At 36.6% G+C, this 26,223-nt stretch overlaps 1 protein-coding gene across 9 annotated transcripts in view; it reads right to left on the reverse strand.

The window, feature by feature from the left end:
- Positions 1–1,737: 1,737 nt before the first annotated feature.
- Positions 1,738–26,223, reverse strand: part of PTBP3 (polypyrimidine tract binding protein 3) — an 82,485-nt gene continuing 57,999 nt past the window's right edge. For all 9 annotated transcript variants that reach the window (XM_080670021.1, XM_080670023.1, XM_080670022.1 and 6 more), the window contains 9 exons: positions 20,988–21,098; positions 18,786–18,960; positions 12,278–12,355; positions 11,885–12,024; positions 11,598–11,631; positions 8,531–8,623; positions 7,558–7,774; positions 2,779–2,856; positions 1,738–2,630 (listed from right to left, as the gene is read on the reverse strand). In XM_080670021.1, coding sequence (XP_080526147.1) covers positions 2,498–2,630; positions 2,779–2,856; positions 7,558–7,774; positions 8,531–8,623; positions 11,598–11,631; positions 11,885–12,024; positions 12,278–12,355; positions 18,786–18,960; positions 20,988–21,098 — 1,059 coding nt within the window. In that variant the 3' untranslated portion in view covers positions 1,738–2,497. The remainder of the gene's footprint in view (positions 2,631–2,778; positions 2,857–7,557; positions 7,775–8,530; positions 8,624–11,597; positions 11,632–11,884; positions 12,025–12,277; positions 12,356–18,785; positions 18,961–20,987; positions 21,099–26,223) is intronic.

Genomic DNA, 26,223 nt, shown 5'->3' on the forward strand with positions numbered 1-26,223 from the left:
CCAGTATGGATAACATCCATGTGCTACAGCTAATTTTAGAGACAAATCGATTGTTTCAAACACACTACTTTAAATAAGAATATCTCACTTTTCCAAATCTTAATTTGATTTTCTTTGTCAATAAATTAAAAGGTATGTAACGTGTATATGTATGTACAACATCAGAAGAGTGTGTGTGTGTGTGTGTGTATACATACACACTTTCTATACACACCCATACACAAATCCCTGAAAAGGATTTAAACGTTCTCTCAGATTTCAAGGCCATGCTCTATTTCAAAATTACATTCAACACCCTTATGATCTCCCTTCTGCTACACTTTTGCTACACTTACACGCTGAATATTATGAGAATCATGACTTTACACAGAAATTCTTAACTCAAAGCAAATGAAAGAATCCAATTTAACATGTCACTGAAAACTTTAATAGTGCCTGTATGGAGAGAAAAAGGAAGTAAATTTTGGGAGATGTCTCAAAGACATTTTCCTCTTCCCCTTTGCTCAGTGTTTAGCTAAAAATGTATCTCATAAGTGAAAAAAATAAAAAATCTGATAAGTGATTATACCTATCTATTCAGCCAATGCTAAATTGATGCACCCAAACGGTCTCAATTTAGTGTTCTCCTTCCAATTCTACCTATCTTCTGTTGTTCAGTGTTGAGTGAATTCTGCTTTTTAACAACCTGTAATATCTCCTGTGTCTCCAATTTTTTGTAAAATTTCTTTTGTAGAACCCTTCCTGTGTCCAAATAAATGGCTGGAATATAACAAAGAGATTGAGATATTCCTCTTAAAGGTGAGATGAGCCACTCTGAGAATCTGAGAAGTGTAAAAGTGGTGGACAAAAATGTCCCTTTTCACAAATCCCGCTTTTAAAAAATCTGATCAAGCATTGAAGGAGTAATTAACAAAAGCAAAGTTTCTCATTAAAAAGAAACAATTTTACATTATACAATCACTGAAGCCACATTAAAATGCACTCTTACATTCAACCAAAAAAGGGAATGGGACTGAGAATGAGAAGGAACTCACTCTGCCATACTCCACATACGTGGGCACTCAGTAATGAAGCTACATTAACAAAGAAAAGCAAGTTCTGCTTGAGTACTGAGAGAAATCAAGTAATCCTGAGACAAAATCTGATGAATGATAAAGATTTGACAAGATCTAGAAACTGAGATTGCATTTCATTGCTCCAAATCAGTATGCTGTAACGGCAATGACTGCTATTGGTCACAATGTGAAGAGGCCTACAGGTGTACACTGAATTATTGTCCAAACCATTTACCCTTCCCCGCTCCATCTCTGTACCAAAGCACCATAAATTTGGATAAAAATGATTACTTATTGAAAATCACTTAAAATAGCAATGAAAAAAACCTTTAGAATCCTTACCAAAACAGGGAAAGAAAAGGCAAACACTCACCAAGCCCACAATATAGCTTCCAAGATACTTAGATAAAACTCTAACCTATTGTATCATAAGCACATAATAAGGCACATAATTAGAAATTAAGTAAATACACAGTAATTCTGAATAAGTATTACAGATTATAGTGGTACAAAAAACCCTTGAGATTAATTTTTTTCTAAAAGAAGACCTTACCAAAAATAACTTTTAAAAATCTGTCAAACCATATGATAGACCTGAATATTTTCCTTAAGTCTGTAAACTTTTTTTCTGAAAACAATTATAAAAAAGTAGTTTATAAGTAGAATTTTTTTTTTTAGTTTTCTAAGATCATATTATATTACTCAGCAAATGTATCATTTTGAAATTTAAAACATGATTTTTCCTAAGGAAGTTACTGATTATTCTGATACCTTAATTGATCCTGGTTGGATTCCACTTAATTTTCTTGGGACAGTTGAGATGCTTCATTTCTCCAAATACTCTTAAAAAATTAAAGATATGCAATATTCATAGGAGTGTCTTACCAGTGGGGGGGGGGGGACTGAAAGAAAACCATGAAGTTTATAAATCTGCTTCCAACACAAACCAATTTGTTTATGTATAACCATCAATATATGCCAAATAATTGATGTAATTTATACATGAACAAATTCTGAATCATAAAGTTAAAAACTTGGTTGTAAGAAATTGAAATTACTTATATCAAGTAATTTTAAAAGTTGTTATATTTAATTTTTTAAAGTACAAAGGAGTTTAGAAATGTATAAGGCTGATCTGGTCCCAAACTAAAAGAGTCTGTCCTTTTGAAATCCAATTTAATATGGGGAATTAAATTACTGAAAAAAATTTTTTTCCTGAAGATTATTTTCATAGAAACTATGATATAAAGGAAAAACACCCCTTTGATCACAGATTGGCAGGGGGGAAAACATTCCTTAATTTTTTCAATATACTTAAACAGCAAACTCAGAAAAAAATCATTTTTGTAAAAGAGGCAGAATTGGTCTTGAGTTGCTTCAGTCTATGTCTGAACATTTTACTGCTAATATGGTCCAATCTTAGAAGAAAAATTCACAGAAAATCAGATTGTAGATTTTGAGAAGGAAACTCTGAGGTGGTGATTTTCTCCAAGGTCATGGTTATGAAGCTCAATGAGGGCCTGGATCGCTTCTTCCACAGATCCCAACTGAATAAGGGCCATTTTGCGATCTTTCCTAAAAATGGGATAAGAAATATGAAAAGGGAATAGAATTAATTTTGTCTATAAACTCTCTCCAACCCTAGAAGACTTCTTGAAATAACCCTAAAATTTGCATACCATATTAAATAAGGTTAATGTGTTTCTTAAAAGCAAGGACTTACTGAAAGAATTTAAAAGCCTTCACTGAACATCCAGCTTCTGTGAAAAGGTTCTTCAGATCATCCATTGTAACGGAAGGTCTGTGAAAACATCAGAGTCAACCAAATATCTTAGTGCCCTAATTCTCAAATGAAGCAAAGATTAACTTGCAATCGTTAAATCTCCAGAGCAGCTCACATTTCATAGACTAAAGCCATGCAATGAAAACATGATCTGGAACTGCCCTGAAGATGTTCGAGGTTGACACATACCACATACATGTTCTCAAACAACAGAATTTTGTCTCAAATCTTTTGCAAACCATGTGGACAGGTACATGAAGACCGAGAAAATCTTTCTATACAGGGGTGGGCAAAAGTAGCCAGTTAACTGCCACACATCCAAAACGAGAATCCATCCTTGCGTCTATAGATGCTTATGGCGCACAAAGGGCTACAAAGTTTACTCTCGTTTTATTATTTATTAACTATTGTATTATTTATTTGTATTACAACTATAAACCTTTTGCCCACCCCTGTATTTATTCTTTCAAAGGAATTAGTACTACCACAGACTTCAGTAATTAACTCTAGTACTTCCAAAGCTAGTTCTGACTTACCAACGGTAGTCCAGAGTTCTGCACTTTATTTTTTTTTTAATTCACACCCAAGGACATGCTTGGGGGGGCGGGGGAAAGGTGAGAGAGAGATGGGTTGTCAAATGGGGATCAAACCTGCAACCCAGAGGTGCCCTGACTGGAAATCGAACTGGCAACCTTTCAGTGCACCAGACAACACTCAACCGAACCACTCCAGCTGGCCAGTGTTCTACATTTTAAACTGCTTTCAGGGTAATTATGAATATGTGTAATAGCCAGGCTCTTGGGTGGCCCCCAATTACTCTCGCTTCTTAGAATTCACGCCCTCAAATATACCCTTGCCACATTGAATAGGGATGCCCTCTGTAACCTTTAAAGGTACTGTAGAAATTACACATGTAACTGCAGTTCCCACCTCACCTTCTGTTGAATCATTAGCTTTGGAGGAAACCAGCTGCTATTTCATGAGGGCACTAAAGCAGCCACGGGAGAGGTCCTTGTGACAAGCAACTGAGGGTCTCCTGTCAATAACTAGGCACACGAATAAGCCACTTTGGAAGTCGGTCCTCTAGCCCCAGTTAAATCTTCAGATGCAACCTTATGACAGACTCTCAGCCAAAACCATCCAGCTAAGCAACTTCTGGATTCTTGATTCACAGCTACAGTATGAGATAATGAACGTTTATTATTGTGTTCTGTTTTGGGGTGATCTGTTATGAAGCAGATGACCAATACAGTGAGTGGCCTATCGCTCCAGAGTCAACTGACTAAAAGTAGACTCACTTCATAATTGCCAGCAAGGCTGGTATAGCAGAAAAATAACTGGCTCTGCAGAGAGACAGGTCTGTCTTCACATTCTATTTCTTACTCACTTGGTATGTCACTTGGACTAAGTTACTTAACCCGAGCCTCTCAGTTTCATTGATAAAATGAAACTCATGACCTTATTTCAAAGGTTATTTATGGATAAATTGATAGAGACAAAAAGTAGAATACAGTAGCCCCCCCTTACTCACAGTTTCACTTTCTACAGTTTCAGCTACCAGCAGTTTAAAAACATTAAATGGAAAATCCCAGAAATAAACAATTCCTAAGTTTTAAATTGGGTGCCATTCTGAATGGTGTGATGAAATCTGCCATCCTGCTCCACTGTGCCTAAGACATGAATCGTCCCTTTGTCCAGTGTTTCCAAACAGTATACGGTACATGCCTGTTAGTCACTAGTACCCCCCTCTCGGTGTTCAGATCGCTGATCACAGTATTCCAGTGCTTGTCTTCAAGTCACCCTTGTTTTACTTATTAATGGCCCCAAATTGCAAAAGTAGGGAAATACGGTAGTGCTTACTTGGTACTGGGTGGTAAAGGAAAATGGGGCTATTGTTTAATAGATAGAGTTTCAATTTGGGACCATGACAAAGATCCACAGATGGATAAAGGTGATGGTTACATAATATAAATGTATGTATGTATGTATGTATATATTTATTTATAATATATATTTTATTGATTTTTTACAGAGAGGAAGGGAGAGGGATAGAGAGTTAGAAACATCGATGAGAGAGAAACATCGATCAGCTGCCTCCTGCACACCCCCTACTGGGGATATGCCTGCAACCAAGGTACATGCTCGAACCTGGGACCCTTCAGTCCGCAGGTCGACGCTCTATCCACTGAGCCAAACTGGTCAGGGCAATATAAATGTATTTAATGTGAATGTACACTGACCTTCACACTCAAAAATGGTTAAAGTGGTTTTATGTTATATATATTTTATCACAATTTTTAAAAAGTTTAATGTGGAGATTAAATGAAGTAATACACGTAAAACAGCATCATAGTGCCCAGAACTTGGTAGATGGTTCAAAAAATATTAATGTCCTTTCCCTCTTTCCACCCACATGTCCTCTGATATTGCAACTTGAGACCAGCTTGAAGGTAATGGCAAAGGTAACAACAACAAGAGCCTGCCTCAGTATCTAAATATGTTGCCACTCTACAGACTTTATAGTGATGAGCTGCTAAATTTCTAGATCCACAAATCTAGGTTTTTTTTTCATAAGTGGCTCCTCTAGCTTCCTAGTGGGCATGAGGTTTGAGCCCTGCCCAATTCAGATTCAAGGTTTCTCTAAGTAGGCTAACTGGAGACTAGCTTTGGAGCCTGAGTATTCAATACTATTTTGAGTAATTATTTTCTATACTTATTTATCTCCTATTCTCATTCTTAATAACAGTCCAAAATATCACCATCCTTCATTCCCTCAGTCTTTAAATTTCCACACACACGCACACACATAACCATTTCCCATAGCTTTTACCTCTCTCTCCAAAGCTTTTCCCCCTTCATGTATTTGATTAAATTACACAAAACTGCCATCTTTGTATTCAAGAATTAGAACAGGAGTTGCTATCATTAAAACAAACAAAACAGGGTTGTTTGTTGTTTTTTAAATCAGGATATGATTTCAGAGCAGAAGGGAGAGGGAGAGATAGAAACATCAATGATGAGAGAGAATCATTGATTGGTTGCTTCCTGCACGCCCCCCCACTGGAGATTGAGCCGGCAACCTGGACATGTGCCCTGACCAAAAATCAAACCATAACTTCTTGGGTTCATAGGTCAATGCTCAACCACTGAGCCACCAAGGCCGGGCTCAGATGTTTTCTATACAGGGCCACAGAGTAAATACCTTAGGTTTTGATGACCATACAGTCTCTGTTGCAACACTCCACCTTTAATGTTATAGCTCAAAAGCAGCCATAGATAGTATATAAATGAGCAAGTGTGGTTGTGCTCCATGAAACTTTATTTATGGAATGTGAACTTTAAATTTTATAATTTTCTCAAATCACAAATTATTTCCCTTTTGCCCCTCCTCCCCACCCCACCCCCAATTTGAAAATGTAAAAGTCAGTCTTAGCTCATGGGCCATACCAAAACAGATGGTTTTGGACCATGGGTAGTCTATTAATCCCAGACTTAGAAGACAACTAAAGAACAAGTCTGGCTCTAGCTGGCTTGGCTTAGTGGATAGAGCGTCGGCCTGCGGATTGAAGTGTTCCAGTTTGATTCTGGTCAGGGACACATGCCCGGGTTGCAGGCTCGATCCCCAGTAGGGGGCATGCAGGAGGCAGCTGATCAATAATTCTCTCTCATCATTGATGTTTCTATCTCTCTCTCCCTCTCCCTTTCACTCTGAAATCAATAAAAAAAAATTTTTTTAAAAAGAACAAGTCTGCTACAATGCCAGTTAATATAGAGTGGTCACACACAAAAATAATTAATAACAATTAATAATTATATATGGCTTTGCAGCTTATAGATAAAAAAATTAAAAATTCTTCAAATTCTTAAATACATAAATTATTTGCCCTGGTTGGGGGGTTCAGTTGGTTGGGGTTCAATTCCCAGTCAAAGCACATACCTAAGTTTTGAGTTCTAACCCCTCGGTACAGGTACCAGAGCAACTGACCAATGTCTCTCTGACTTTCTGTCTGTCTGTCTCTCTTTTCCTGTCTCTAAACATACCCTCGGGATGATTAAAAAAAAGAAAGAACAACATAAATTATTTAACTTTGCTATGGTGGTTACTTAAGTCTTTATATCTATGCAAAAGAAGAAACAAATATGTGCTAATGAAATATTTCTGCATAAACTTATTTTTATGCCCTTTTATAACTGAAAAGTAACTAGTTGCTAATTTTTTACTTGCAAAAAAAAATTTTTAAGCACTGTTATCCTTTACTTTTGCTGTGTACAACTGAAGATACAACCTTCTTAAGACATAATAGTAAGTGAATCCTCTCACAAGAAATTAGTCAGTAGGACAACTACTGCATTAGAATAATTTCAGAATTTTTAAAAAATATATTTTTATTGATTTTAGAAAGGAAGGGGGGGGGGAGAGAGAGAGAGAGAGAGAGAGAGAGAGAGAGAGAGAGAGAGAGAGAAACATCAATGATGACAGAGAATCATTGATCAGCTGCTTTCTGCACGCCCCCCACTAGGGACTGAGCCCACAACCTGGGCATGTGCCCTTGACCGCAATCGAACCTGGGACCCTTCAGTCCCCAGGCTGATGTTCTACTTACTGAGCTAAACCAGCTAGAGCTAATTTCAGAGTTTTTACCTCTCCTAAAACATATTGTTTATAATAATAATTATATTATTAACTAACAGTAGGATAATAACTAGTTAGATACATACGGGATGTTGGAAAGATGTAGAGTGGCTGACGGTGGAAAAATATTCTGGAAGTTTTTAGAGCCAGGCTTTTTAAAGCGATGCAAAGGACTATTACTAAAATCCTTAGTCAGACCTTGGTCTTCTTGTCCCTCTCGAGGAAGCTGAACTGCCTGATGTTTGGACAGTGTAGCACGGAGCACTTTTCCATAAAGTCTCTGACCATTCAGATGGTTCATTGCTGGTGCATAGGAAGAAAATAAGGAAAGTTTGGGTATTAAGATAGAGCCTCTATAAAATTTGTCTAAATTATCATAAAATCTTTTTAGTCATTTAAAATTATATTGTCAGTTTGTGGGTTAGAATGGTTTTAAATTTTAAAACTCTTACATACAGAAATGTATTAGATGATTTATTTTACAATAACAAAAGAAAAGCAGTCAAACAAAAAAACAACTATCTTCCTAGAGTTCCAGAGTGCCTGGAACATAACAAGTGTTCAGGAAACGTTTATTGAATAAATCAGTTTAATCTCAAGCAAAGTATTTTTTACAAAAGTTCCGAGTAGTAACATTTTAAATAGCCACTATAACAATGAACAGAGAGGCCACAGAATGACACTGTCATGTATCATCAATATGAAGTTTGCCCAAACTTTATGCCATGCAACAGTTCTAGAAAACTTAATTAGGAACAAAATCAAATAAATAATCAAATATAATAAAATTAAACAAAGCAAGTGATGTTTAATAGTTTAAACTTAGAGAAAAACCCTAGAATCAAAGTTCTAAATAGCAACAAGTAGAAAACAAACTTCAAAGAGTAATAAATATTTTTAATCTTTATAAAATATAAGCAGGTCCAAATAATGAAGATAGTACCACAAAGAAGTACTTTTTGGTAAAGTATATTCCTACTAGCTATAAGTTTGCTCATTTTACAGGAAAATTCACATAAAAAGGGGGAGGTCACCACTGTTATTACTATTAATCAGTACCTAGCTGAGCTTGATTTGCATCTGCCATCTGAACCAAAGCATTTTCTTTCTTATTAAACATAATCTTCACTCGATGTACATCACCATATACTCCTAATTAGAAAGAGAAAACAAAACAATTTTTAATGTCTTTGTTGTATTTACTAATACATTTAAAGGTTTCTTTTCCCACATTATACAGGGTGGGGCAAAAGTAGCTTCACAGTTGTGAGTACATGAAACACAGTTTATTCTTGTATTATTACTAATTACTGTATTATTTTTCATATGAGCAACTATGAACCTACTTTTGCCTGACCCTGTATATACTCCCTGAGCTATTCCATACACATGCTCCCAAATTTGTATCCCTTCTGTGTTCCGAATCTCCCCTTTCCTCTTCCTACTTCAGTGTTCACAAACTCTGTTCGTAGTTATCATCATCATCCAAATACTTGCTCTAGTCAGACACTTGGGATTCAGTTTTTTACTTCCTTTTTTTAAATTCTTTTTTTTATAAATATATTTTTATTGATTTCAGAGAGGAAAGGAGAGGGAGGGGGGGGGGGAGAGAGAGAGAGAGAGAGAGAGAGAGAGAGAGAGAGAGAAACATCAATGATGAGAATCATTGATCGGCTGCCTCTTGCATGCCCCACACTAGGGATCAAGCCCACAATCTGGGCCTGTGCCCTGACCGGGAATTGAACCGTGGTCTCCTGGTTCATAGGTTGATGCTCAACCACTGACCCACGCCGGCCAGGCCTTTCCTTAGATTCTTACATCCAATCCATCTTCAGCACTAATTGATTTTATGGCCTAAATATCTCTCACATTTGCCTACTTCCTCCCATCCTCATTACCATCAAAGCTATCATCACAACAGCCTCCTAATTGATCTTTTACATCCAAGTTTTCTACACTGGTATTCCCCATAGTGGGTCCTACATCTCAAAGGACAGGCAAAATGATTCAATGGGGTGTGGGAGGAAAGTAATTAAACTTTTTTAAACACTGGTTTGTTTATATATAAAACCAATGTGAAACACTACATTTTACTAATTTTTAACATATATATAAAATTATAGGCAGAAGTTTCTATAATATAAAGGGCATTCTCTCCTTTTTGTTATTCCGCATATTAAAATATACTGCAGTTTATGTGCTAATAGGTATCACCAATGTTACAAAAATAAGACCCTAAGTAGTTGCATCATTACCATACTTTGCAATGTGATAAAAATTTTCAAGGCACACAAAGGGGTGCTGATTATCTTGCAGGCAAGCACCTAAGAGCAACTGAACTTAGCGATGAGTGGTACTTTTAAACTTTAAAAGAAAAAGACAAGTATTCCAAATTTTCTGTTCTTTTCAGAAATGACAAGTGGCTGAAATAGATATTATTTTTTTAAAAACAAACCCCCACACACAATTTGTTCTTCAAGCTGAGGGTGTTATTTTTTTAAATGAGAAATTAACTACTTTTAGAAAGAAATGTGCTTGGACTATTAAAGAGATATAAAAATTTACCAATAATACATGATTTAATTACTGAAAACTAACAGAAATGTGTCATCAATAAAAACTTTTATTGCAAATGAGCATGGAAGATCTCTGTGGGATGATCAAAATGTTCTAAAACTTGGCTTTGATAATAATGGCTGCACAATTCCGTATTGTTGTGTACCTACAAATGACACCTCAGAAACACAGCTTAAAACACCTATCATCCACTCAAAAATTTAAAACAATTTTTTATCGTATTAAAAATTCTTCTAAATGAAGTGAGTTTTAATTCCATTTGTTAAAAATATTCTCATGCAATAGTTTCAAGATCAACTAATTTAACAAGAGGAAAAATTTAATTTTTCAAAGTACAACAAAAATTAGTGAATTAAACTGAAAAAGTTAGTATCATAATTAATTAGGTATAGCAACAATGAAACACTTCCATTTATACCGCATATATTTATGAGGTTTTTTTCAGTTTGACAACCATTAAGATCAAATACTAAAATAAAGTGAATTTAGAATCAGACCTTAGAATACTGAATGAAAATAAAAAAGATTTCTGAAAATAATGAAGCCTATTATATCATATTGCTCACTAAATGGTAATGGTTTTTATGAAAGTTTCATCATTAATAAAAATCTTTAAGATATTAAATACTGCTTTTGTAATTGCTCATATATTTGTACATATTACACTATACATAATGAATACAGTGAATATAGATGAAGTGTATGAATAATTAATCATATATAAATTAGGAGTATGTGCTAAATTTTTTAAAAAATATATTTTTATTGATTTCAGAGAGGAAGGGAGAGGGAGAGAGAGTGAGAGAGAGAGAGATAGAAACATCAGTGATGAGAGAGAATCATTGATCAGCTCCTCCTGAATCCCCCCCTCACTGGGGACTGAGCCTGCAACCCGGGCACGTGCCCTTGACTGGAATCGAACCCAAAATCCTTCAGTCCTCAGGCCAAGGCTCTATCCACTGAGGCAAACTGGCTAGGGCTGTGCTAGATTTTTTTTAACTGAGAAAAACACTATTAGGAAGTTTAGAAATTGGTAAAACCTGAAGCTCATAATGCCTCTCTCCTGCTTAAAACTATTCAATTGTTTCCCACGGTTCTTAGGTTAAAAAACCAAGCTCCATAATTTAGCTTACAAGCTCTTCATGATGTTGTCCCACCCACGTGTCCAGCTTCAACATGTCTGTCCCTTATACGCTCCATTGGACTTCCTTCACTTCCCGGCTCCAGAAGCTCTCTCACTGCTAATGCCTGTGAAAGAATATTTGCCCTCCTTTTTCTGCCTGGTTAATGCTTACTGATTTTTCACAAGTCAGTTTTAACAATAATTTCTCTTGGCATACCATCTCTGATTCCCTCCGCTAGGTTAGGACTCCTAGCTATACATTCCCTTTTTAAATAAAATTTTATTGTAGTTACTTACTAATACTCTATCCTCAGTGTCAAACACACTACTTGGCACATAGAGACAGTCAATAAATATTACTGAATGATGAACTGTATTCAATTCATATCATAGATAATATTAAAAATAGAAAAAAAAGAAACTTACCAAATAGGATAAACAGCCCATGTGGTGTGATAAGCTGAAAAAGGATAATACAAAATACAGGTGTCTGATTAATATAAGTAAAAATTTAAAATAAGTTTACTTGTAATAATAACAGTTGACTTTGTTTAAAGCATTTATTTTATATATTTCCTCTATATATACTAGTGATGAATTTTAATAAAAATTCTTAAAATAAACTTAAAATTTTTTATTTGAATACAACTCTAGATCAGAAGCTACTACAGACCTCCTTATGAAAGACTATGTTACAATGCTTTCCGACTCACATCAGGATTAAGATTGGTGACAAGCAGAACAGAATTTCCTGGTATACCACCAGCGCCAGGAATGGCCATTCTTCCAGTGACAGCAGAGGAGGTGAGTGCGAGAGGACCAAGAGCTCCAGGAACACCTGGGACTGACAGACCTTTTTAAAACATCAAGAGCATTTTGTATTTTAGTTATCTGAAGATTACAACACTTGATAAATAAATTAATTAAGACAAAAGCAAAAATAAATAAAGAAGAAAATGTGTCAGGGCGTGTGCAGAAGGCAACCTATCAATGTTTCTCTCCCTCTCCCTCCCCTTTGACACGCTCCTCCCCCTGTTCCCTTCCACTCTATCAAAAATATAGATTAAAAAAAAAATCATTTCAAACTGAACTTTGAAAAAAATCACCTGTAGCTTGAGGAAATCCAATGGCTGGAGCAAATCCAGCAGCGCCTGCGTATGGTGAGGAAATTATACCTGGTGCACCTAATGGAAAAAAGAAGCTAAAATAAATATATTACCTTCTATAAATATGGTTATCAAAGCAATATAAAATGGCTGTTAGGGCATATTATTGATAAAGAATTCTGTTGTGAAGTAAAAATTTATTCAATAGGTGATCACTAATGTAGAGTCTCTGCCACTTCCAGAGGCTAACCCCTTCCAACTGAGTTCAAGGTGTAGAGTACAGCTTAGCTGTTATTTAGTTTTGAGTTATTAGTTTGTTATTTAGGTTGAAATTCTTGCCCTTATTTAAAGGACTGTTTCTATGTAAAAGTCATTAAATACTTATTAGGTTGTATACCTATGAGGCGCTGCATTGATAAAAAGGAAATATGAAATACAAATCCTTGCCTCTGAGAGGTTTACAAACAAACTAAACATATAATTAGAGGAGATTCATATGCTGAGGATCTAGTGGTTTAAACACAAACACACTACAAGTGGTCTAAGAAGAAGGGATCACAGAGGACTCACTGTGATTTTTTGGAGAAGGTTTCTCAGGGGGTAAAACTTGAGCTAGGGCCTGGCGTTATGCATTGAAAAGCACAGTGGTTAGTGTGCACTAGATTAACTAATGCTGGTACTCTTCCTTTCCTTTCAGAAACCTGGTGACTATGCATCATCAAAAAAAAAACCCAAAAACCAAAAACAGGACTTAGTTCCAATGGAGGAGTCAGTATTAATAGGAAAACAATTTGGTTTTGGACATGTCAGGGTGGAGGTAAAGACCTTCAAATGGAAATGCCCAAGAGTGGAAACGAGGGGGCAAACTCAGACTAACAATAAGACAGAGAGTTATAAATCATCCATGTAGAAATAAATGAAGTCGAGTGAATGAGAGTGCCGCTGGAAAGGGCACACGACAAGAAACAAAGAGAGCTAAGCACAAAACCTGGGGATATAAACTGGGATACTTAAAACAGTAGAGGAAAGAAGAGGGACATTCTAAAAGAGAAAAAAACCACAGCCTCAGAAATAGGAAAAAAAGTGAATTCTAGTTCTTCAGGATCTAGAGAATCAAAGTTATTTTGGAGAAGAGGTTCAACAGAGGTTAAAAAGAATGAGAAATGTGAAAGATAAAAAACAGTTTTAGAGCAGCAGAGAAAAGTTAAGATTGTAAGAGTCAAAGGGAGGGTTTTGTTTTTTAATAATAGGGTGATGAATATATTTATAGAAGAAGAATATAGGCTGTATTTTCCAGAGGAGTTGAAAGCTTACGTAAGTTTATTCTCTTCATGCAAGAGATTTAACAGAATTAGTTGAATATATAGCTGTGATTTATTAAAATAATTCAAGAAAATATAGTCATTGAGACTTCAGAGGTAGAGCTAGCAGAGAGAACTGGAAACACAAAATAAATAACTGACAGAATAATTGATGTAATTAGAAGGGAAGCATATTTATTGTAAGCATATTATGAGCCAAGCCTATCTAGCGCTAAGGAAGCACTAAACAAAGCAGACAAGAATCTCTGTCCTTGCTAAACTTACATTCCAGTCAACCGAAGATCATAGGTAAAATGACTCATTTTTACAACAGAGTAACTATAGTCAAGGCATAAAGAAAGACAACAATGGGACTTCAATATGGATACGAGTAATTATAAAAATTTACAATACAAAGTTAAACATAGGAAGAAATATGGTACATTTTATTACTGTTGCCAAATATTCACTTGCCCCTTTCATGTGACTTGCAGTGACTCCTGTGGGAGGAGCATGCATTTCTATGCAATTCCCACTGCATTTGATCATGTTATAGGAACACACAGACATGCTGCCTCTGTACAGACAGACATGTTGCCTCTGTACAGAAGTTTTAAGAGGCATGATAGCGTAAAACAGCTCTCTTATTTTTACTTTCTGCCATAAGAATGCATGTCTCCAATGGAGTGACATCTTCAGCCCAAGCCCTGGATCACCAAGGTATATGAATGAAGGTTGCAAAAGCAGATTCACAGCTGCCTAAGTGTTGATGCTATGAGAGAAATAAATGTTAATTGCTGTAAATCCAGAGATTTGGGGGAACAAGAGAGATTCTCTTTAAACACAACAAAGTGACCAGTACAGATGTCTACTGAGAGGGGTATGAGTCAGATCAGCAGTAGGTTTTAGAAAAATGAGGAAAATTTTGAGATAACTATCACAGAACATAAAATAGTGGTAAATACAAGAACTGGCAACCAATCACCAGGGTCAAATTTTAAATAATTGTTTCCCAGTAGGATATAATGATTAATAAGGATATGTGCTAAAATTTGAAAAAAAGAATTATTTATTAAGTTTCCATAACTCTGTGCTCCTCAAATAAGCAGAAACAAAAAACATTTTAGCAAAGTAAGTAACCTGTTAAGCAATAGGTAAGTATCTTTATGAAAAGATTATACAAACCTTTAAGGAAAAGGTCTAAGATCTGAATGATTAAGAATAGATATTTTGCATTTGGAAAATGTAGAACCAAATAGCAATTAAGGCCAGATAAATTAACAGACAGCATTGAAATCAGTTTATCATTGTTATTTATAATAATAAAACCCAAAAGAAACCTGTCAGAAACCACTTTAATAAGTGCTTGTAGCGGTTCAGAATGAGTCACCTCAAGATAGGCCTCTATGGTATGCAGATTATTTTGAGATCAAGGCAACAGAGACCCTGCAGACTCAAGAGAAACTTCTGCCACCATTGAACTCCCTAGAAAAATTTAAATTAGCGGCCTTGCATATAGTAAGAATTATCATCAGAAATAACATTTTATGATCTATATGGCGGGGCAAACTACTAGTTACTGAATTCACATCCGCTCTTATCGCCCTGTGATGACCTTCCTTCCTTCTGAAGCCCCAATGCAGAATGTCATATTGCCTCATTTGTTCATATATACCTCATTTCCTCTTTCTGTCTTTGAACCTCTCATGTATGTGGGGTCTCTCACTCTCTCACGAATGTGGGGCTCCCCTGTGTAAGTATGCACTTATATCTGGCTATTTTTTCTTGCTAATTTGCCTCACGTAGATTTGATTATTAGAACAGCTGGAAGGACCTTGAGGGAAAAGGGAAGTTTCTTCCTCCCCCATATGACCAAAGTTACTATCATCAAGAATAGAAAAAAATGGCATCGTGTGTCTCTTGACATAATAAATTGAGAAAGACACATTATTTCAGCAAAAAACCCCACAAACTCATATTGAGAGACATTCTACACAATACCTGACTTGAACTCTTAAAAAAATGAAAAAGGTCATGCAATACAAAGAATAAAGAAGTGTTCCAAATTAAAGGACTCTAAAAAGATATGACAAATAAATTAGGCCTGATACTGCTTTGGATCTTTACCAGAAAAAATTCTCTTATAAAAGAACATTATTTTCACAACTGTCAAAATTTTAAAAGGTTTATGGATTAGATAATAGCAGTGTATGAATGTTAATTTCCTAGTTTTGATAACTGTATTTAGGTAAGAATGACCTTGTTCTTAGAAAATACACAAAGAGTATTTAGAAGTAAAGGGGCATCATTCCTGCAACTTACTCTCCAGTGACTCAGGGGGATAAAAAACTTACCTACCTACTTAAACACACACTCACACACTCAGAGAGATGATAAAGTACATGTGGCATGATGTTAATAATTGAGGAATCTGGATGAATGATATAAGGCAATTCTTTGTACTATTCTTGCAACTTAAATTATTTCAAAACAAAGTTACTAAAATACTATAAATTTTAGAACAGAAGTATATATATAGCTTTAGGATGTCAGGGCAACAAAAGATTTCTTAATCAGTGGTCGGCAAACTCATTAGTCAACAGAGCCAAATATCAACAGTAGAACGATTGAAATTTCTTTTGAGAGCCACATTTTTTAAACTTAAACTTCTTCTAACGCCACTTCTTCAAAATAGACTCGCCCAGGCCATGGTATTTTGTGGAAGAGCCACACTCAAGGGGCCAAAGAGCCGCATGTGGCTCGCGAGCCACAGTTTGCCGACCACGGTCTTAAACAACACACAAAAAACACAAACATAAAGAAAATGGCAAATAAATTTGACTACATAAAAATACTATAAAGCCAAAAATGAAAGAAATGCGTATAACTAACACATATGACAAAAAAATGTTTTGAGAGATTAAAAAAAAAAATCCTACAAATAAACAAGAAAAAGCAATAAACCAAACACCAAATTAGGCAAAAGAGATAGACAAATTCATAAGGGAGAATGACCAATAAACAAATAAAAATATGTTCAACCTTCTTAATCAGGAGCAGCACTGGTCATAGGCCTCAAACTAAAATAACCCAAATGTCTATCCACAATAGAATGGATAAACACAATTGTGGTATATTCACACAATGGGAATCTATACACTTGACAGTATTGAGAATGAATAAGCAACAGTCATATATATAAATATAAATGTCTCACAAATCACACAAAAAAACAAATAGCATAATTCCATTTATGTAAGGTTCTAAAGATAGGAAAAAACATTTTTTAAATTAGCACTTAGGGCTGCATAATAAATGGTAAAAACAACAACAAAGCAAAAATAAAAAGCTAAAAAGCAAAAGAATGATTAGCATCAAATTTGAGACTGATTATCTTTAGAGCGGGAGCACAATTAATGAGAAGGGTACAAAGAGTACTTCTTCGGTATGTATAAATATTTGATTTTTCAACCTAGGTAACAATTACATAGGTATTAAAATATATTTACATGTTTCATAAGCTTTTCTATTGATATAATACAGAGTGGGGCAAAAGTAGGTTTACAGTTGTAAGTACACAAAACAGAGTTTATTCTTGTATTACTATTTATTAATTATTGAATTATTTTCCATATGAACAACTGTAAACCCACCTTTGCACCACCCTGTATGTATCACTAAAAACTGGGACAAAGTGCTTAAAACGTAACCCTAGAAATTTTAAATGTCAACCTTTAAAAAAGAGAAAAGAACACACTGAGGCAGGAAAAAGGTGTTTCAGAAGCCAAGAGAAAAAAGGGAATAGTAAACTTTCACACATACATAAAAAAGCATTGTGCTCTGATGAATCACTTATCTTAGGATGTAGGCATCACTTTGCAACAACTATGAATTTATTAACAATGAAAAAGGATGTTAACATTCTGACACTTTATATTCAGAAACCAAAATTCTTAACTGTATTTTTTAAATGTCCTCTTTTCACAATGCAGAACATTAATTACACCAACAGCATATATTGAAGTTATTGGAGTAAGTGTAGTTCTGCATTTGACAGCCAGTTTTGGCAAACTTGAATGAGAGCCTCAATTTCTATCATGTGTTATTGAAACAGTAATTACAAAAACCTTTGGCTCTGCAGAATCAGACATGTAAGTAAAGGCTGGTAACAAATAAAACACAAAAATTGGTCAGACCAAAACAGAACCTTCAACAACTTTAGGAACGTGAACTTAACAGTTCACTCGACTTTTTCAGTTATAAAGAACAAAAAGCTTTTATACTTGAAAAATAAAGTTACAAAGTATTTTCTTGAAAATTTTAGACAACCATTTGGCTAAGGATTGTTTTTATGCTCATCTGTGAAATGAAGATAGACTAAATATCACTTACGGTCTCAATAAACAATATTTTATGGTGTCATTTGGGAAAAAAATGAATCACAGAGGGTAATACAATTATTACTTTATCTAAATATAAATCACACTTTCAAGAGTTGCAAAACCAAAAAGTAGCACACATTAACCTAGTGATATATCCAACTGGGCCATCTACTGCTTTTTCCTTAACATAAAGTTTTATTTAAAAAGTATGTATAAATGTATTGAGAATTAGTTTTAAATAAAAGAAGGAAGCCCTTCAGAGCAACATTTACAGAGACAATTCAGAAGACTACTTTTATTAATGTAAAAATGCAACTTCCCACAAACTTAAGGTAAAGATATAAGTTCTGATGTTTAAAAAACAAAACAAAATAAAATAAATACTCTTGTTTGAATAAAGGAAAAACATACCACTAATTTAGATCCTTGTTTTAATATATCACTACTTAAAAAAGGATTTCTCTCAGGAGCACTTAAGCCAATATTCTGTTGGCTATAAACCAACATATTTAAACTAATGTTAATATGTAAAAGACTATTAATTTGAAGCAAATTATTGCATGGCTGATAAAGAATGAATAATATTAATGTTAGAAAATAAATCTGTAATTCTCAATGTCAGATATTCACTTATTTTGCCAACTAATAGAATCTACAAATATTAAAATTTAATTAATGGACAAATTTTGTTCTAGGATCCTTGCTCTCCTTTAGAACACCTGGGAGAATATAAGAAGAAAAAGGCTAACTGATATAACATGGATTAATAAATGAAATGTGTAATTTCAGAAAACTTGCTTTGTGACCCAAAACAGAACTACTCACCAAAAGCAGCAGCCATAGGGGATTCAAGGGATGGATGGCCATCACCAGTAGGAAGGTCTAAGCGAGTGAAGTCTCTGCTTTTGTCATTATTATATTTCACATTAAGGCTGGTAAGCTTGGAGAAGTCAATACGCAGAGTGCAGCATGCATTATAGATATTCTGGCCATCCAGTGCCTAAAGCATGTAAGAAAGGGACTGATGTTTTGCAAGACAACAACACTGAAAAATCAAGTAGTCTCTACTTTGACACAGAATGGCTATCAGGTATAAAGCAGAGAGCACTGGATTAGAAGCCAAAGACCTTTATTTATTTTTACCTCTGTCACTATGTGCACCTAAGAAAGAAAAAGAAAATGTCTAACTGTAGTTTTTTCATCTGTAAAATAAGGATAATAATCCCTATCTTGTCTCTGGTAAAGATCAAATTAGAGAGGAGAATGTAAAGGCTTGCAAAACTATTATGCATTACTGTACATTGTATTAGCTGTTATTATGATTATTTTGTCCACAAAAATGTTTACAGATATTTTTAGACTTCATTTTAATTCTTTTTAAAGAATGAGTATAGTTTAGTAAAGTTTATACAGGTTAAGATGAAATAAAGCCTTTCTAAATGGTACTTACTAGAAAAGCAATACATGAAATATTATATACCATTTTTTCTTCTCTTACAAATTTATTTTTTAGCATTTTGAGTAATAAGCTAAGGGCCGTAGACGGTTTGGCTCAGAGGTTAGAGCATCCACTCAAGGACTGAAGGGTCTCGGGTTCCATTCCAGGTTAAGGATATGTACCTCAGTTGCAGGCTAGACCCCTGGCCCCAGGCAAGGGGCGAGCATGAGGCAACCAATGGGTGTGTCTCTCTCACAGAGATGCTTCTCTCTCTCTCTGTCTCTCCCCCGCCCTTCCACTCCACTAAAAATCAATGGGCCCTAGCCGGTTTTGCTCAGCGGATAGAGCGGCCTGCAGACTGAAGGGTCCCAGGTTTGATTCTGGTCAAGGGCACATGCCTGGGTTGTGGGCTCGATCCCCAGTAGAGGGTGTGCAGGAGGCAGTCAGTCAATGATTCCCTCTCATCATTGATGTTTCTATCTCTTTCTCCCTCTCCCTTCCTCTCTGAAATCAATAAAAATATATATTAAAAATAAATAAAATAAAAATCAATGGGAAAAAATATCCCTGGGTGAGAATTAACAAAATAAGTAAATAAATAAAAATAAATAAATAATAAACTGAGGGAAATTTGAAGTCAGTTCTGGAACAAGCCTATAAATCAGTAATCCCTCCCCCTTCATAATAATAAAAATTTTCCAAAGGAATATTTGTAGTCACTTATGACTTCCACAAATGCCCAAATTTATCAAAATAAATATCAGAAACCAAGACAAAAATATACAAAAAAACCCTGACTTGTAATAGTTTATTGATGAGTATGCCACCATAAAGGCACAAAATTACATATATGTGGAGGTAGAGGGTACAACAAATATAAAGGCTATATTCCTAATCAAGAGGTAGACACTGTATGGTACACAAAAGTACAACTAACTTTATCCCTAGCTTTGAAAAGAATTCAGAAACAATTCAGACACTGATGTAAGACAGAATTCTGGTTAGAGACAGATCTCAATGGGAGATGGATCAAATATAACCAAACTGTGAAATTTTATATCTTGTCAACAATCAAGCACTCATGAACTTTAAAAAAAAAAAAAAAAAAAAAAGACTATGAGTTGACACAGCAGGTTTCCTAAGATTTAATGTATTCACCAATTCAGAGCTCATAAGATTCAACAAGGAGTATGGTTGTAAAAATAGTGAAATCAATCTTTGGAGAATTTGATAGAATAAATGAAGGCACAAGGGCAAAGATAATTTTACTTTATTAGTTAAGATTATATCAGGATCACTGTGCTCAATGTTAGACTTCAAATATGACAAACAGAAATGAGTCCCAGAGGTCTTGAGATATAATAGGTGCTTTGAAACCATTTCATATGAACAAAGTAATTTTTAGCTTGTTATAAAAAAGAGCATATGAAACAGTATATTTGAAAATGATAATTTTTATATTATGTTTATCTTACTACAATTAGAAAACACATGGTAAATGGGAGCAAGGGAGAAGACATGAAGGCTTCCTTTGGTATCACTGAAGTGACTGATTAACAACTGAAAAATGAAAAAAAGTTAATAATTACCATTTTGGCATACTGTGCATTCAATGGGTCAGCATACTGAAGCAAGGCTTGAAACTGATTATTCTTTGTAAAGGTGATAATTTTCAAGACTGTGCCAAATTTAGAAAATATCTGAAAAAAAGTTCACATTAGGTTAAATCTAAAGAAAAAATTAAACTAACATATCTTTATAAATACAGTTTGATTCATGAATCCCATTTTTAAATGAAAATAATTTCCTCTGTTAAAATTGTTGGTACCAAAATAAGTTAAATCAAACCTAAGATGTTAAAGTTTCAACACTCATGCATGGCTTAGAACAGTGCCTAACCCAATAGGCACTCAAATATTTAACCTACTTTATAGTATGTCATAAGAGGCACAATACTAAAACGGGAGTCTACAATAGAAATTAATTAATATTATAAGATAATGGGGTGAAAAGTATATGAATGGAAATGGAAGAGTCACATTGATCAACTATTTCATTCTGAGAATGAGTCTCTAACTTTTTGAGATTTGAGAGACAAACTACAAGATGTTCAATAGAGACTGCTCTATTAATTCAAAGACTCACAGAGCACTGTTCTAAGCACTAGAAAGTCAGCAGTGAACAAAACAGAAACAAGAGTCTCTGCCCTTATGAGAAAAGACACATGATAACTAAGCAAATAAATAACAATGTCCAGTTGTAAAAAAGATTATGAATTTAAAAAAGAAAAAGGGATGAGAGAAAACGAGAATTAAAGTTGGAGACGTCCAAGAGTGGTCAAGGAAGGCCCCTCTTAAGTGGTATTGGAGAAGAGGAATAAACAAGAGTGCAGGGAAGGTTTCCTGACAGATCTCTGGTTATCAATGCTCTTACAATACTGTTCTACTTCACCAAAACAAAGGTTCATGGCCAGGGTTACTACAACGCATTTTGTTTTCCTCTGACATCCCATTTTAAATGTGGATCTTAATGACTCAGAAACTTGTCTTCTGCTTCTAAAAATAAAAAGATAAGTATTCCCTAAGCTGGTAAAAATTTCCTATTATCAAATATTATGTCTTGAGTATTGTTAATAGGGCAAATGGCTCTGCTTTTTAATTATCAGAAAGAATATTCTAAAGCAGAGGCAACAAAAGAAAAAATAGATAAATTCGACTACATCACAATTAAAAACTTTTGTACATTAAAAATACTATGAACAGAGTGAAAAGGCAACCCACAAAATGAAAGACAATATTTACAAATCATATATCTGATAAGGGGTTAATATCCAGAAGATAAATGAAGAACTACAATTCAACAACAAAAACCCAATTTAAAAATGAACAAAAAACGTGAATGGGCATTTCTGCAAAAAAAAAAAAAAGGTGACTGTATAGCCAATAAAAACATGAAAAAATTCTTAGCATCACTAATCATTAGAGCAATGAAAATAAAAACTATGAGAAACCACTTCAAACCCAATAGGATAGCTATTAGCAAAACAAACAAAGAAACGGAAAATACTGAGTGTTGGAGATGATGTGGAGATATGGAACCCTGTGCACTATGGAAAATATTTATGATGGTTCTTCAAAAAACCCCAAAAACTTAAAAACAGAATTAGCATATGAACCAACAATTCCACTTCTGGGATTAAAAGATTAAAGGCAGGGACTCAAAGAGCGGGCCTAAGCTAGCAGTCTGACATCCTTAGTGGTGCTGCAGAGGCAGGAGAGGCTCCCACCACTGCTGCTGCACTTGCCAGCCATGAGCCCGGCTTCTGGCTGAGCAGTGCTCTGAGCCCCTGTGGGAATGCACTGACCACCAGAGGGCAGATCCTGTGTCGAGAGTCTGCCCCCTGGTAGTCAGTGTGCGCCATAGCAAGCGGTTGTTCCACCGTTCTGTCGATTTGCATATTAGCTTTTTATTACATAGGATGGATACAGGAATTGTAGTATGGAAAGATGAAAAATGTCTTAAAATGGTAAAATTTATTTATGTTTATTTTAACACCCCTAAAATAAAGTATTCTAAAGTCCAAATGGTCATTTGTGACAAGACATTCTTAACATATCATTAGCTTAGAGTCAAATACTTCTTATAGGAAATAACATCATTCAAGATTTTTGAAACCAATGTCTTGGAAGGGGCTCACCAGAAAATGCCATTCCTTAAAATTAGATAGTCTGAGAGCTCTTTATTGAAACTAGAAACTTTTAAAAGACTGTAATTAATTTCATTATGGTCATATTTCAGGGTTTAGAACTTTGGTACCTTAATTCCTCATTTAATTGTGTTTTCTAAAACATTAGGAAATTATTTTGCTTTTTTTCTTTTAATGAAAATTTTGGTCCTGTCAGAGGTATCTTCTCAGTACAACCTGTGTCCTAGATAATATTCTGTGCCCCCCGGAAGCCCTCCGCCCAAATGTCATTACTTCATTATTTTTTGAATTGATCTCTACTGTTGAAAGTATTACAGATGTTCCCCTTTTTAAACTTCACTGACCCCCATCCACCACACCTAGATAATACTCTTGAAATTCATAAAAGAACATCAAATTTACCTTATCAGTTTGAATTTTATTTTGTATCTTTCTTTAAGATATAGGTATAAGCATTCTTGGTAAAAGGTCTTACTTACATTCTCTTAATTTTCATCCTTGGTAATACTGTGGAGTTGCGTGCACACACACCCCACGCACATCAAGCTGTGTAAGTGTGTCAACTATGTGTTTTTTTTTACCAAATAAATGAGTAGCAATAGAATTTTAAATCTATAATAATAAAAGCATAATATGCTAATTAGATTCATTCTCTCATTTAACTTGGATAACAACCTAATGTACAGATATCCTCACTGACAGGTATGTGATATTTATCTGAAAATGGTAAGAGGATATAAATTGACTTAACTGGCTAACCATAGATAGCTTTCTAGAGTCCCCTGGATTGTATTTACGTACTGAGCAAATAACTACAAAAATCAATCTTATACTTTTGAATAAAGTAAATTAAATGAGAACCAATATCTAAGAATCTAGGAATGTCTAAAGTGTGACTTTTAACATTATTTCATAATTATCAAAATACTAAATTGTAAATGATTTGGTTTCAAAAAATTAACATTCAGGAAAGTTCAATATATTCAGATTTATTTTTATTGATTATAAGGTTTTTGGCTTTATTTCCCTAATATATTGATTATAAGGTCTCTGACTTTATTTACCTAACTAGAGGCCCAGTGCATGAAATTCGTGCACGGGGGAGGGGTGTCCCTCAGCCCAGCCTGCACCCTCTCCAATCTGGGAACCCTCTCACAATCCAGGACTGCTGGTTCCCAACTGCTCGCCTGCCTGCCTGTTTGCCCCTAAATGCCCTCCCCTGCAGGCCTGGTCACCCCTAACTGTCTTCCCCTGCAGGATTAATTGCCCCCAAGTGACCTCCCTTGCAGGCCTGGTCCCTCCCAACTGCCCTCCGCTGCTGGCCATCTTGTGGTGGCCATCTTGTGCCCACATGGGGGCAGGATCTTTGACCACATGGGGGTAGCTATCTTGTGTGTTGGAGTGATGGTTAATCTGCATGTTACTCTTTTATTAGATAGGATAGAGGTCTGGTGCACGGGTAGGGGCCAGCTGGTTTGCCCTGAAGGGTGTCCTGGATAAGGGTGGGGGTTCCCTTGGGGCTTGGAGTGGCCTGGGCGAGGGGCCTGTGGTGGTTTGCAAGCTGGCCATGCCCCCTGGCAACCCAAGCGGAGGCCCTGGTATCTGGGATTTATTTATCTTCTACAACTGAAACTTTGTAGCCTGGAGCAGAGCCAAGCCTTCTGCTCGCTTCATGGCGGCAGCCATTTCTGTTGGGATTTATTTATCTTCTATAATTAAAACTTTGTAGCCTTAAGCTGAGGCCAAAGCAGGCCAGGATGGCAGAAGCTTGGCTTCCTCCATCACTGGGGGCAACCCCAGCCTCCTGCTTTCTCCAGCTTCGTGGCTGTCGCCATTTCTGTTGGGATTTATTTATCTTCTATAATTGAAACTTTGTCGCATTGAGTGGAGGCCTGGGCCGGCAAGGGCAGGCGGAAAGCTTGGCTTCCTCCATGGCCAGGGAAACCCAAGCCGCCCTCCTGCTCTCTGTGGCCACAGCCATCTTGGTTGGGTTTATTTGCATATTCGCTCCTGATTGGCTTGTGGGCATGGCTTGTGGGTGTAGCGGAGGTATGGTCAATTTGCATATTACTCTTTATAGTAATATGCAAATTGACTATCACTCCAACACACAAGATGGCTGCCCCCATGTGGACATAAGATGGCTGCCACAAGAAGGCCAGCAGGGGAGGGACCAGGCCTGCAAGGGAGGGCAGTTGTGGGCGATCAGGTCAGCAGGGGAGGGCAGTTAGGAGGGACCAGGCCTGCAAGGGAGGGCAGTTGGGGGCAATAATGCCTGCAGGGGAGGGCAGTTAGGGGTGACCAGGCCGGCAGAGGAGGGAAGTTGGGGGTGACCAGGGCTGCAGGGAAGGGAAGTTGGGGGGGACCCAGGCCTGCAGGGGAGAGCAGTTGGGGGGGACCAGGCCTGCAGGACAGGGCAGCTGGGGGGGACCAGGCCTGCAGGACAGGGCAGTTGGGGGGGGACCAGGCCTGCAGGGGAGGGCAGTTGGGGGGGGACCAGGCCTGCAGGGGAGGGCAGTTTGAGGGGACCCAGGCCTGCAGGGGAGGGCAGTTGGGGTGGGGACCAGACCAGCAGGGAGAGCAGTTAAGGGCGATGAGGCTGGCAGGGGAGAACAGTTAGGGGTGACCGGGTCGGCAGGGGAGGGCAGTTGGGGGAGACCAGGCCTGCAGGGGAGGGCAGTTGGGGGCGTCCAGGCCAGCAGAGAAGGGCAGTTAAGGGTGACCAGGCCGGCAGGGGAGGTCAGTTAGGGGTGACCAGGCCTGCAGGGTAGGGCAGTTAGGGGTGACCAGGCCTGCAGGGGAGGCATTTAGGGGCAAACAGGCTGGCAAGGGAGCAGTTAGGCATCAATCAGGCTGGCAGGGGAGTGGTAAGGGGATGATCAAGCTGGCAGGCAGAAGCAGTTAGGGGCAATCAGGAAGGCAGGCAGTTGGAAGCCAGCAGTCCTGGATTGTGAGAGGGATGTCCGACTGCCCGTTTAGAATTGGGCCTAAACGGGCAGTCGGACATCCCTCGAGGGGTTCAGATTGGAGAGGGTGCAGGCTGGGCTGAGGGACACACACCCCCGTGCACGAATTTCATGCACCAGGCCTCCAGTATTGATTATAAGATCTCTGACTTT

This window comes from Plecotus auritus (assembly GCF_963455305.1).
Source record: "Plecotus auritus genome assembly, chromosome: 5".
In the NCBI taxonomy this organism is placed as follows: Eukaryota; Metazoa; Chordata; class Mammalia; order Chiroptera; family Vespertilionidae; genus Plecotus; species Plecotus auritus.